Genomic DNA, 13,693 nt, shown 5'->3' on the forward strand with positions numbered 1-13,693 from the left:
AATACAATATAGCTGGGCATGAAGCCTTCACCATATAGGAAATTCCAGCTCATATAGAACACTGTAGCACATCCTCACCTCACCACACAGGCTACTGTGAACACAACAAACCTGTCCTCTGCTCTCTGCAAAAGTTTCCCCATAAAATAGTGAGTCAAATTCAAAGGCTCTGTCTTTCGCTTCCAGGCATTAAGGGCCTGGGCCAAGCATATCTAAAAGACCACCACAACAGGTACAACAAAACTTTGGACCATCCAGGTAAAGCTCATCTGTGCATGGTACCAAGCTTTCTTAGGGGCTGCTCTAAGACTATGAAATGAACTCCCTCATGAACAATGAACCATCACACCTACCAAACCCTACCAAAAAGCCCCCACTACATTGGACACACAATTCTCCCCCTGGGGACAGGATGAGAGGGAGACTGAACCACGCAGATGTTAAACATGTTGCTTAATGCACCACTTGTCAAATGCTCATATTCTATGGTTATGAGAGTGATATATGAACCTATATGGAATAGAAATCAAAATGCAGGTCTGTCTCATCTTACGCGCTTTTAACATGCGTGATTTCAGCTTTACACGGTCGGCAAAAACAAAAAAAAAAGAGAAAAATAACAATTTAAATACTGTTTCTGTAGTGCGGGCAATTCCGCCCGCCATTTAACTAAATGTAATTTTGACTATACGCAGTTTTCGCTTTACGTGCTAACTGCGGAACGGAACCCCCACGTAAGATGAGACTTGCCTGTATATACTTGGTAAGTACCTATCCAGTTGCTTCCTTTTAAAAAATACATGTTAGTGCGTGAAGATTTTGGAGTGAGGACAGGAATAGGAGAGTAACCAAAATATGTTTTAAGGAGTGCTTTGAGAACATGAGAAGTGCAAAACAGCTTGGCACACAGGGCCAGGAGTATACTCCATATATAAGGGGCTCATGAGAAAAGGCACAGTCTCTTGTAGCAGAAGACAATCAAAGGAGTGTTAAGATGAACTGAAATAGCACATACAATGAGAGCTGGGGAAGTGCCAAGAAACTAGTGTTGAGGTGTAAGCAGAAGCCAAGCCTTGTAGTCCTGAAGGTGAGTATAAGGAGTTTGAATGTGATGCAGAAGGGGAGTGAATACCAATGTGGGATTTGACCAGGTAGATATCATAGAGCTGCAGGTGAGGCAAATATTTCTGGCAACAGCACACCGGACAGACTTGAAGGATATGACATGAGAATCATGGTCAGAAATGAAGATGCTGTAGTAATCAAAGCAAGACATGACAAGAGCATGGATCAACGTTCTGGCAGTAGGAATAGAGAAGGAACAGATTTTAAAGATACCAGAGAGGAAACACCAGACAGATTAATTGTCAGACTATATCTTGGGGAGAAAGAAACTGAATATGACATGAAAGTTGCAAGCCTCGGTGAAGGAGAAAATGAGTTGAAATGTGGCTGGACATCCAAAAAAAGATGTCAGATAGACAGTCACAAAGCAAAGACAGGCCATGGGAGACAGATCAGGTGTGGAGAGATAGATCAGGGTCTCATTATCATTCAGGATATGAGAATGGACAGAGGGTTACCAAGGAAGAGAGTATAGAGAAAGAGGAGGAGAATGGGAGATGATCAGAAAGTTGCCTTTATTGCAATTGCTAAGAGGAGGAATTAAGAGAGCAAGGAAAGCCAAACCCACAGAGAACCCTAAAAGCACTGACAGCAAGTCAAGAAGGGAGCATAGTCAACTGTGTGAAGGAGGCTGATCAGTCAAGGAAGATAAAGATAAAGAAGTCACCCAAGAACTTGACCAGGAACAGGATATAATATCCTGCCTCAATAAAGGCAATTACATAAGAGTGAAATGGGTGGAAACTACCATGCAGAGAGGATCCAGGAGGAAGTCAGCCTAGAGGAGCTGCAGCATTGGCAACAGACAATAAATTCAAAAAGCCTGGGTATGAATGGGAGGAAGAATATACACTGGCAGTTGGAGAGGCTGGAAGGGTTAAGGAAAATTATTAGAATAGGGAATACAGTGGTGTGCTTGAAAGCAGAGGATGTGATGGAGAATAAGTGAACGAGGAAAAATATGGAAAGCAAGAAAAATCAATAGGAGATAAAGTCAAGGGGACATGATGATGTACTAGAAGATGTAAAACTAGTTATATGCCATTATTCTTGTTGAGTCCCTCATTAGAAATTCTAGTCAACGCTTTAACTTCAACCTGAGAAGTCGCATGTTTTCCTACATGCAAATTGCAACCAAAAGACTTGCTCAGATAACTGACTAGAATTGTGATCTTGTTAGTACTCCTGCAGCACCATATCTCTTTCACCAGAGTGCTTATAGGAGTCTGAAACTAATTGCTAATACCAATTCAAGTCAGATCACAATGCCATTTGCACTATTCCAAAATTGCTACAGTAAAGGTTATTTTCTGCTATGTAGGTTTGGTTTTTTCCTCCTTCAACAATGATTGTTAAGAGAAAAGCTCCAAAGAGACAAACAGAGAAATCAAAGTACTCGAGTTCCAGTTCTGAGACATACCACTAAAATTAAATGACTTATTAAATCTACATTTTATGGACTGAAAGAGTATAGGAATTAAAATGGTATAAGTATGTAACACAAACCACCATATCAACAATAAACTGCTGCAAATGTTTGCCCTTCTATCATCAGAATATTAATAACTGAAAAAAAGAATTAGAATAATAGCAATGAGCACTAACAGAATTCCAAACTATCAACACTTCAAAGCATGAGGTGACAAAATAGAGGGTGTGTGGACTAAATAATCTAATAGGGTCTTTTCCATCCCTAGTTTCTATAAATAAATGCCAACAGTTGGAGTACATTACCTTCATTTTCAGAAGCCTGGCATTTTACCTTGAGTACCAAATCAAATGTACTTTCTGGATTTTGCCTGGAAATAAAAAACAAGTCAATTGATTAGTCATACATATGTCACCAACCACATAGACTGATCTAGATTATCAAGCCTTCTCCACAGTGCCCATAATGTTATATCCTTTCCACTCCATTTGACACAATAAAATTAGAGAGAGAATCTCAATTATTTGGATGTTTTGTAAGATTTCAGAAGTCATATTTTCCTTCTCATCCTGTAATATATTCACACACTTTTCAAAAAAGAATAGGCAACAGAAGCAAGAATTTAGAATAATTAGATGATTGTTAAAACAATCAAAATTCTGTGATTACACTGATAAATTGTAGTCCTACATGTTTGAGAGCTCTTCAGTCCTTTCATTATGTCATTACCCCATTTTAAATAGTTGTGTTGAAGTAAATACAATTTTAAACTTGCTGACAGTTTGCTTTACAAAACTGAACTTTACAGATGAAAAAAATGCTGCTAGTTTCTTTATTATCTATCGATGAGAAACCAGTATGTAGATTGGGCCTCACTGATAGCCTTTTCTACTTTACCAGTTTGAACCACTTCTGTTTTTAAGGTACGAAGAGGTGACCAGGATTAGGCTTCCATCTTAATTCCTGCAGACTGAGCCATTGGCACATTTATCTTTTTAATATATTTGGTCACCAACTGAAACTTGACAGTCCCCTTCCATCTCCTTTAGAAGTTACTGCCACTGGCGTGCTTAAGGATTGAATCCTGTACACAACAATTCAACCACTGGGAATATTAATCCAGTAATTATGAATTACATTTGCATTTGTTGGCTGATAGCTCATTACCCAACCCTAGCCTAAATTTAAATAATTATTTGCACAGAACAGCCACAAGTGAGTGCAATTACTATACAACATTCTTTGTCTGTGAATAAACTCCTACATTTCAGTAATTTCTTGATTTATGATGTTAGGTTCAGAAGCAACCCTTAATTTATTTTTACCATTCTGAGTTATTTAAATTCTCATTCTGATGAGCAATCTGCCATTTATATTAAAAGCAAATATTATAACTTCCACCATATCAATTATTTATCTAAGTAACCACATAATAGAGAAGACAGCAGTTTTTCACAAGTAAGGAATTCAAGACTGGGCCTCAGGTTTCTAAAATGATGCATATAAAGCATATCACAGACTGAAAGTTCGATACAAGTTTTTAAAAAAAGTTTTAGAGGGATTTTGAACTAGAGCAGGGCCGGGCAAACTTTTTGCCTCCCCAAACAGCCAGGCATGGCCCAGCCCTGACCCCTATCCAACCCCCACCCCCGCTTCTCGCTCACTGATGCCCTCCCCCAACTCCTGTCCCATCCAACCCACCCTGGTCCCTGACAGCCCACCCGGGACCCCTGCCCCATCCACACACACACCCTTTTCCCTGTCCCCTGACTTCCCCCCGCTCTCCCATCCAACTCTCCCTCTCCTTCCTGACTGCCCACTCCCAGGACCCCTGCCCCCATTCAACCCCTGTTCCCCACCCTCTGACCGCCCCTCCTCCTAGCCACAACCCCAACCCCTGACCACCATCACCCCAAACTCCCCTGCCCCCTTATCGCGCTGCCTGGAGCACTGGTGGCGCTACAGCCATGCTGGAGCCAGCCATGCCACCGTGCAGCACACAGCACCGGGTTAGGCCGGACTCTGCAGCTGCTCTGCCCCAGAAGCTCGCAGCCCCACCACCGAGAGCACTGCGCCAGCAGCACAGTGAGCTGAGGCTGCAGGGGGCTAGCCTCCCGGGCCAGGAGCTCAGGGGCCGGGCAAGAGGGTCCCGCAGGCTGGATGTGGCCCACGGGTCGTAGTTTGCCCACCTCTGGACTAGAGGGAAACTTTCAGAGGTCACCAGTTACTTAATGTGTTTTCTATCATTTATTTTGTCACCAAGTATTGACAATATGTATTTATATTAAGACTGATATCAAATTTCTGAGCAACAATGACATATCTTTTCACATCATATTCCTTCCTTGATCACTTTTTAAATTATTCAATTGGAAAATCTTAAAAGAGGATACTGAATGAGCTAGTTCTGCACTTTTTTTTTTTTTGTCTAAGTTTTGCTCTCAGTTACACCAGTGTAAATCCAGACTACTTGAGATTTACAGGAGTGTAACAGAAAAGAAAATGATCCATTGTTTCTCCCCTCAGCTAGCAAGATCACAATGAATCTAATTAGAGTTGCACTCATTTAAATGAGGGCAAAACGGAGCTGTAAGAACGCAGCCTGTAGTGAGAAAGGTGGAATCCCTCTACCATGAAAGGGTTAAATGAAATTTAAACTTAGGTGTGTGTTTGCTCTTTTGGCTCATTTCCACCCTTCCTTAAAGAAGGAGTGGAAAATCAGAATGCTGGATTTAACACATTCATTTCCATTAAAAACGTGTCTCAAATACAGAATTAGGACTTCAGAGCTCAATTTCTTAATTGAATTTACAATCAACAAGACAGCATGTGAAAATGTGTTTCTTCCCTCAGTACACCACCACAAAGTCTGCTTCCACAGAAAAGTTCTAGGTTTACTCTTCACCTCCCACACAGAAGGTGTTACTTATACTTAGAAGTGTCAAGAAATATGTCAAACTAGTGTGATATATGTCAGACTGGCTTTCATTTCTATTATAACTATTAAATAGCAGATTCATCATAAATATAGATTATTGTAAGTTTACAAAATACAGATTTAACCTCTCATCAATTACTGAATAACGGAAGTCAATGGGACTACTCACAATGGGCAAGTAGCTTCAAACCATCACAAAAAATTAACTCTACAAAAGTTACTTTGTCAACACATCTAGGTTACACTAAAATTCTCTTGAAGTAGAATTATTCTCTTAACGTCTCGAAAAAACTTAATTTTCTTGAATAATCAAATAGAAAGATGATGTTAGATTCCTTATCAGGATGTTTATAAACAACCTCTGCTTTGATGCTACTAGTTTTACACTCTATTTTTGTAGCTGTTTCTCAAAACCAAGACTCAGTCGTCTGTAATTTTCACAAATATGACAGTAAAGTAAAACAACTGGAATATTTTTTAAAAATCACCATTTATTGGCAATAGATACGAGACAATAAATAGGCAAAAAGTAAGGTGCAAAAGTTTGTTCAGTATTATTTTTGTAACCCACCTAACACCCAAACACATCATCGTGGACATTCTTCTGAGAAGTTTGGTAGGTACCAAATCTTAGGCTGGCACTGTCTTCTAGGAAGACTAGTTATGTTTATGTTCCCAGAGACAGAAACAATGGCCTGGCAGTTCTTCCACTTGTGGGGCAGACTCCTTCACTGGGATGAAGATTATTATAAGGCCCTGTGTACCCTGATCTCATCCTCTGATGATGAAGGATTCAGCAAGTGGGGCTCACTTTAAGGTGCATGTACCACAGTCTCTGATGATTGAAGGGAGGGTCATTTTGACAGAGACAGAGAGTGTGTTCTAGTCTCTGGCTGGGAATAAAGGACGCTGCGGCAGAGAGAGGTTTCCTGGGGGGAGGAGAGATGGGGGGTTGACAAGCTCTCCCTGTGGGGCGGGCTGCAGGATTCATGGCTGGGCGTCTCCACTGGGGGATGGAGAATCGGGTGGGGAGCCACCAGCTGTTGACTCTGACGCTGCCAGTGTCACACCTGCGGGGAGGGGGATTTTGCCGCGTGGGCTCCCATGACAGCCCGGTGCAGTCCAGCTCCTGTCGTGCCCAGCGCAGAGCCAGGCCCCTGCCCCACACCCCGCCAGGCTGGGGGAGGCTTTGAGGCCTAGTCCCTCCTCCCCTCTCCCTCCAGCGCAGCCCCCCGAGCCGCCTCGGCCGCCCCCTCCGCCGAGCAGCCCCCGCGCCGCCAGCACTCACTTGATCCTGCTGTCCATGGTCACATCTCGGGCCCCGGGCGGCCGGTCCGCGCCCCCGCGGGGAAACACCTCGCCCGGCCGGCAGGGGAAGGAGGGACGCGCCTGCCCCGGGGGACGGGGAGGTTACAGCGGCTGCTGGCGGTGGCCCGTGGCTGCTCCGCTCCCCCGGCTCGGGCCGTGAGCGCGGCGGGGAGCGGCGGCACCGCCTCCTCCCAGCCTCAGTTCCTGTTGCCGCGACGCCGACACCTTCTGGGAAGCAGGAAGCTCGGCGGTGGCCGGAGCAGCCGCCGGTGTCAGTGTCACCTGCGCCGGGCCAGGGGTGGCTGTGGGGGTGGCCCTGCCGCGGGAGACGGGCCTGAACTGACCTCTGCGGGGACACACGCGGGGTGTCGGCTGCCCGGTCTGTGCGCAGCGCCAGCCCCCGGGCCTGCTGCAGCAGCCTTTGCCCTCCGGGCCCGGGCCGGCCCCAACCCAGCGCTGAATGCGCTCGGAGGCAAAGGGCAGGGGCCTCGCTCCACTGCCTGACCCACGGGGCTGCTCCAAAAGCTCTGGCTAGTTGTGGCCCGCGTGGGGGTTGTACAGTCCCAGTCCAGCACATCTCTGCACATTTCCTCTAAACACCCCCAGAGGCGCCTGAACTTCTCCTTTCATTATAATTAACGCTTCCCTAGATTGGGGAAGGGGATAAACCACCCAAAACCGCCACTTCGCACTGTTCCTCCATCAGGCATTTAATTTAGAAAGGCAGAGCTAAGGTTTGTTTGTTTTGTTTTGCACTTTATCTCCCCAAACCCTTCAAGCTGGGTTCTCAGGTTGTTACAGGTTTAAAGGAATGAAGTTCCAATTTACACACACACACACACCCCACATGAAGAGGGAAAGGGAAGTAAAATGTTGGGTCAGATATTCAAAATATCTCATTACTAAAGCACATTGCAAAATCCTTCATCCCTCTAGAAAGGGTTGACTTTTTCATTAATCCAGAGTGAAGCAGAGGTGGCTGCTCTACTGCCCCCCAACCAGAAAGCTGGCTCTCTAAACCAAAGACTCATCCTGTAGGCTCCAATATATGCCTGCCTTTACTCACTGCAAATATTCCCATTGACTTTGATACAAGTCTGGTGTCAATGCTATTCTTCACAGCACACGTCTTGCAGTATTTGGTCTTTACAGTTTAGGAAGGTCCAGATCCTGCAAGTGGATCCAGAGGTCCACTCACATGGTTCAGCTTTCAGGATATAGGCCTTCACACCAGGAAGAGCCCTCAGAGGAAAAGGACAACAGAAGCAGCAAACACCTGAACCTAATCCTGAAACAATTATACATGCCCGTAGTCCCGTTGAACTCAATGCAGCTATTCACAAAGTTATTCCTGTGTATTTTCAAAATTAGGGCCTTCCAAGTTTCTAAGGGACAGATTCCTTTGACTTCGGATGGAGCAGCAAGCATGTAGGTGAAAACAGAATTTGAATCAGTCTTTTGTTGGGCTATATATAGCCCTTCCATAAACGTGTGCAACTTGCATTTGCTTCCAGGGGAGATCTTATGCCAGAGATGAATTTGGTCTATTCTGTTTGCTAATAGTGCGGTTACTTTGGCAACAGTCATGTCATCTCCACTTCATACCATCACAGATGCACATCAGATGTTTCTATTTCATATATTTAGACACTTTTACCTAATAGTTTTATCACCACTGTGTATATGTTAGCTCTATAATGGAAAAGGTAATGGTTTTAAGATTTTAAAATGAAGAATTTTATTTTAGCCTATAATTCTGTTAGTTCAGTTTTGTTTTGTATTTTGCCTTAAACAAACTGTACCCCAAAATTCTTAACAAGTAATCCAAGGGAAGAAAGTACAAGAGTAAATCACCCAATTCTGCAAACACTTATATACCAATAATGTTATGGACTGTAGTAGTCCCATTGAGTGTGGAATGGGATAAAAACAAAAGCTGGCCCTAAAAATGCACCAAGTCCCATTCACCTTAGGTGGTCTGTGCAGCCAAATTCCCACCTATTCCAAATTTCCTTCACTTCATAATATAATCACAATGAAAAATGCAAAAAGCAGAAATTTTGCAATACTGGGCCAAATAAAAAATGCCCTTCACTGCTCTCTCTGAAATTAATCATAATATCAGCACTTGGTGAGTGGAATACACTCAAGCCAATGATCTATTAAACACATAAAACAGCACTAGTATGTTACTGAAGTTGAAGAATCAAGCACTCAAAGAAGTCAGGAAATGATAAACAACAGTTTTCCTGCTGCAACATTAACTTGGCCATGTTGTACATCCTATTCACCGTGTGGTATATAAATTAATAATAAAACATATAGAATGTGCAACAAAACCAATTTGATGTTGAAGCAGAAACATTAGCTTTTGGATTTTCTTGACTTTTGAGTGCTTTCTTTCTCCAACTTGATGATGCATTCATTTGTGGGCATAGTTTCAGAAGCACTGAGCATATGCAACTCCCACTCCCACGGAAGTCAGTGGGAGCTGTGGGGAGTGCAGGAGCTCTATAAACCCAGACCATCTTTTGTTGAAATGAAAAATAAATGAATTGATTTTGTGGTAATTGAGGCTCCTAAGAGGAGCACTGAAACCTGCTACCCTTAACTGACCAATTACCTAAACTGGACTCTTTGAGGATTGAATGAGGGAAGTCTTCCAAGTTCTGGCCACAAAATAAGCAGTAGACTGTGCAGGTGCTCAAAATATGGAATATGTGCACAGTACTAGTCACTTCATCTAAAAATATATCTTATGAGACATTACAGACTTTCGGTCATCTCTTAAGGCTAAATCCTAGTCTCACTGGAAGTTTTGCTATTGATTTCACTGAGACTAGCATTTATTTCAATTTCCCTCTCACTATTCCAAGCTGTAAATGCAGTACAATTACAATATGACAGTTCCTATTCAAAATTCTCCAAAACAAGAACACAAAAATGAATTTCCTAATTAGGTGCCCAGCCTATGATATTTACCTCAAGATAATATTAAAAAATAGATCCTTAATGGCCCATCCCCTAAACCAATCTTAACCCTTAAAAGATTTGGCCTTTAGAGAAGAAAGGTAAAGACTTAGTCACTGATTCAATATAGATACATTGCTAGAATGCTATGAAGATCACTAGCCAGACATCAGTAAGTAAATGTCTAAAGTATTTCAAATCATTCCATTCACCGTCAGCTGTCCTCAGAGTGTGCTTAATTGGGTAAACTGTTCTTCATCTTTACAATGGCTCTGTGCATGGTCTTACCCCTTTCCCACCTCATTTTTTAATATTATGGATCCAATTATGTGGATTATTTCCTTTAATGGTAAAAAAATTAACTTTTGTTTTAGGGACAAATGTGAGTACCAAAGACATCTTGTGAGAGTGTGTGTTTGGCTCAATAAAAGTCTTACACATAAATTGCACTGTGCTATCATTAATGCTCAGGAATGCAACAAACTTAGCTGTCACTACTCATTTGATAATGCTGTGTCTGAACACCATGCATGTGCCACATGACAACAGTATTCTGCACAAACATGCACACACCTCTGTAAATAAGCAAGTAGGCATCCATATTAACGAGTGAACTCCCAGGGAGAGGTCAGTACTAAGGTAGGAATGAAGATTTCCAGGCTTTCTAATCTATGTGCCCTACCAACTGGGCTAAAAAAACCAGCTCCACTTAAGCAGGTCAGCTGATATATTCACCTACAATTTATCACTTCATTAGTGAGTGCCAAGTATATCAATACACCAGTTCAATATGGACATTTTTATCATTTACGTGATGTTTAGTGTGTGGGTAACTGTTGGATATCATTAGAGTACGTCACACTTTAGCTAATATAGTGAGGACCATAGAGCAATCTCTGAATACCTACAAAAGTGTCAATTTAAAAGTAAAATATTTTCTATATAAATCTGGTGACTAACCATGGTTTTGGTTCTGAAAACATAAGTTTAAGCAGGTCTGCATTCCATATTAAATCCTGTTTGTTCTAAACTTAAAATTGTAAAATTAATTGGGAAGATCAGAAGAATTTACATTAATGCCATATTCAGATTGCAGTTTTAAAAGACAGGAAATTGAAATGTTAAAATATTTACAGCAATATTAACTTGGAACATAGTATTTTTAAGGAGTATTTTTCAAGCGTTATTTTTCTTCTAAATGGATAATTTAGGGCCCAATTGTGAAATCCGCTGTGAATTATCAGTGAGAGCAATAGGTTTACAATCTGGCCCTTAATGTGTTAGTTTGTTAGATGTGCACCATAAGTTTCAGAAGATGTGTGACATGCCTAGGTAAATTATATTGTATAAACCTGCCTTAATTTTTAAACTATTCTATTTTAACATTACACTAGTGTTTTGCAATTAATTTCATTTTTTAAATGAAAGACAAAAAATGCATTGTCCATGCTTTCCAATTTCTTTATTTAATTGTACTGTCATGTACAAAACAAGTTGGGAATAGTAGAAAAGCATTGTGAAGAATTTTTGCTTTTCACAAACTTGGCAGCTCAAGGAACTGATAGTGGAATAAAGAACCTTTTACCTATTAGGCTTTGAATCCAGCCCAGCTCAGTAGCTACCACCAGTTCTTACTAGCTGTTGATTGTTCAGTGGAGTATTTGGAATGGATTGAGTATCAGAGGGGTAGCCTCTTTAAAAGGATCTGTAAAAAGCAACAAAGAGTCCTGTGGCACATTATAGATTAACAGAAATATTGGAGCATAAGCTTTTGTGGGTGAATACCCACTTCGTCAGATGCATGAAATGGATTGGTGATTATAGTCCTTATTACATATGTCCATATCTCAACTGCCATCCTTGTTAGCATACTCTAAGAAAATCAAAGAACTAGCGGAGAAACTCCTCCTGTTCACTCCGCACCTGAGATATTCCCTCTATGCAAGGTTTGAGAGACATTGACAACAATAGTGTGAAAGCATGCTCTGCTCCTGCCCATATGCAGTGATTTTTAGGAAAAACTTTTCAGTCCAGATATTTTTTTTTGGAATACTAATTTCCTTTTAAAACATAGGGGAGAGCTTATGAATCCCTTCTTCGTGTTGGCAGTAATTTGCTTTGTGCATAGTCTGAATGGAGGTATTCATCCAAGTCATTTGTAAACAAAAGATCCTTAAAAGGTTGAATCCAGTGATGCTGAATGAATTCATTTTTTCTGTTTAGATTGAGGAATCATATTTCTAAATGATAGCAAAGCCCAGAAATGTATTCTGCATTTTAAGTTTACCAGACTAATTTGATTGTCAGTAAAACTATGATGAAGCAAAGATTTCTTTATCAATTTTGAGAAAAGCTTTATTCCGTCAGCAAGAGAACAATTTTTACTAACAGCAGTGTGAAATTCTTGAGGTTATTGTTCACTAAAGTGTCCTTGCTGTGGTGAAGCCAAAAGCTCATAAAATTAGGAACTGATCTGTGTTAAATAAGGATGTGCTTAGGACTTGCAAATCATTGTGGAAATTGTCTTGCTATGTCTGACCAAAATACAGCACTAGCTTTGTAACTACAGTTTTTAGGGGATGGTTCGGTGTGAATTACAGTCTTTCATTAAGGTGTCAGTACATAAAGGGACTGTTTACTGGTGGAAGATATATATGGAAATTAGCTGCACAACACAAACCTGTTTCTCAGCTCTACACAAGGAGTTTTCATTTTACAAATATAGAGGGAGTTGCCAGGATCTTAGGCCAATAACTGGCTCATTTGGCTTCTTGGTCATTATAGCACCAGTGCTTCCTCAATCACAGTGCTCTGGTAATCAATCCCAACATTTCTCTCTTTCTACAGAAAGCTGCCTTTATATAAGACAAAATCTATTAACCAGTGTTTTTTCTACATCCTAAAAAAAAGTACCATTATGCATTTTCCTTAACCCCTAATGCAAATAAAAAGTACAATAAGTATTTCTATATTTTTGTTGTAATAACTGCTTGGTATGCACTAGGATCTCAAGATGTTCTTAAAACAAAATGCAGGGTTTTGCACTCTTCTTTACTCTAAGATAGTAGGGCAATCTACCCAGTTACCTTTGTGTGATTGTTTTGGCTCAATGCATACATATGTTTGCCACCATTTAACTCTCTATTGAGCCTGACACTGCAAGGTGCTGAGCAGCTTTTGAGAGATGTGGAGCTGCTCTGTAATAATTTGAATACTGTATGTTGACACAGTTATTGGAATGTTTACTGTATGGCTAGATTGGTTTAGTTCAGTGGTTCTCAAACTTTTTTTTTCCACGGACCACTTGAAAATTGCTGTGGGTCTCGGCAGACCACTTAGTGATCTTTCCAAATGTTGTTTGTACTGTTAGCTAACTATTATAAAGTGCTTTGGATAAAAGCGCTATATAAAAAAAATGTTAATAATAATACACATTTTTCATTCTACAAATAAAAGCACATAACCCATATTTTAATATCAGTAGTCTTACCTTTCTAATATGATGGATGTGCCCTCTCTCCCATGCTGCAGCAGCCCCTGAGCTGGGGCTGGGAAGCAGGAGAGTCTCTCTCCGGCAGCTTCAGCCCTGGAGCTAGGGAAAGTCACTTCTTTCTCTGGCCACCACCCACAGCCCTGCATGTCCCAAATTCCACCCACCCTGTCTTCTCACCCCACTGCCCCCTCCAACCTACTCCCTATTCCCCCAAGGCCACCACCTAACCTTACATGTGTGTCTCCTCCAGGGTCCAGGCACCTAATTAGGTGGGTGGCCCTTCATTCTCTTGTGTGCGACCGCCCAGGTGCGCACCTTAGAGAGAACTAGCCGCGGACTGCCTGAATGGAGCTCACAGACCACTGGTGGTCTGCGGACCACAGTTTGAGAACCTCTGGTTTAGTTTAATAACTGGCTGTAAGGAAACAGG

At 41.6% G+C, this 13,693-nt stretch overlaps 1 protein-coding gene across 2 annotated transcripts in view; it reads right to left on the reverse strand.

Annotated features, from left to right (window-relative positions):
- The window catches only part of DENND1B (DENN domain containing 1B), a 258,748-nt gene extending 251,581 nt beyond the window's left edge, over nucleotides 1-7,167 (reverse strand). For both annotated transcript variants that reach the window (XM_050961408.1, XM_050961407.1), the window contains exons 1-2: nucleotides 6,781-7,167; nucleotides 2,860-2,924 (exon numbers count right to left, since the gene is read on the reverse strand). In XM_050961408.1, coding sequence (XP_050817365.1) covers nucleotides 2,860-2,924; nucleotides 6,781-6,797 — 82 coding nt within the window. In that variant the 5' untranslated portion in view covers nucleotides 6,798-7,167. The remainder of the gene's footprint in view (nucleotides 1-2,859; nucleotides 2,925-6,780) is intronic.
- Nucleotides 7,168-13,693: the final 6,526 nt, after the last annotated feature.

Source organism: Gopherus flavomarginatus, chromosome 7, assembly GCF_025201925.1.
Source record: "Gopherus flavomarginatus isolate rGopFla2 chromosome 7, rGopFla2.mat.asm, whole genome shotgun sequence".
NCBI classification, from domain to species: Eukaryota; Metazoa; Chordata; order Testudines; family Testudinidae; genus Gopherus; species Gopherus flavomarginatus.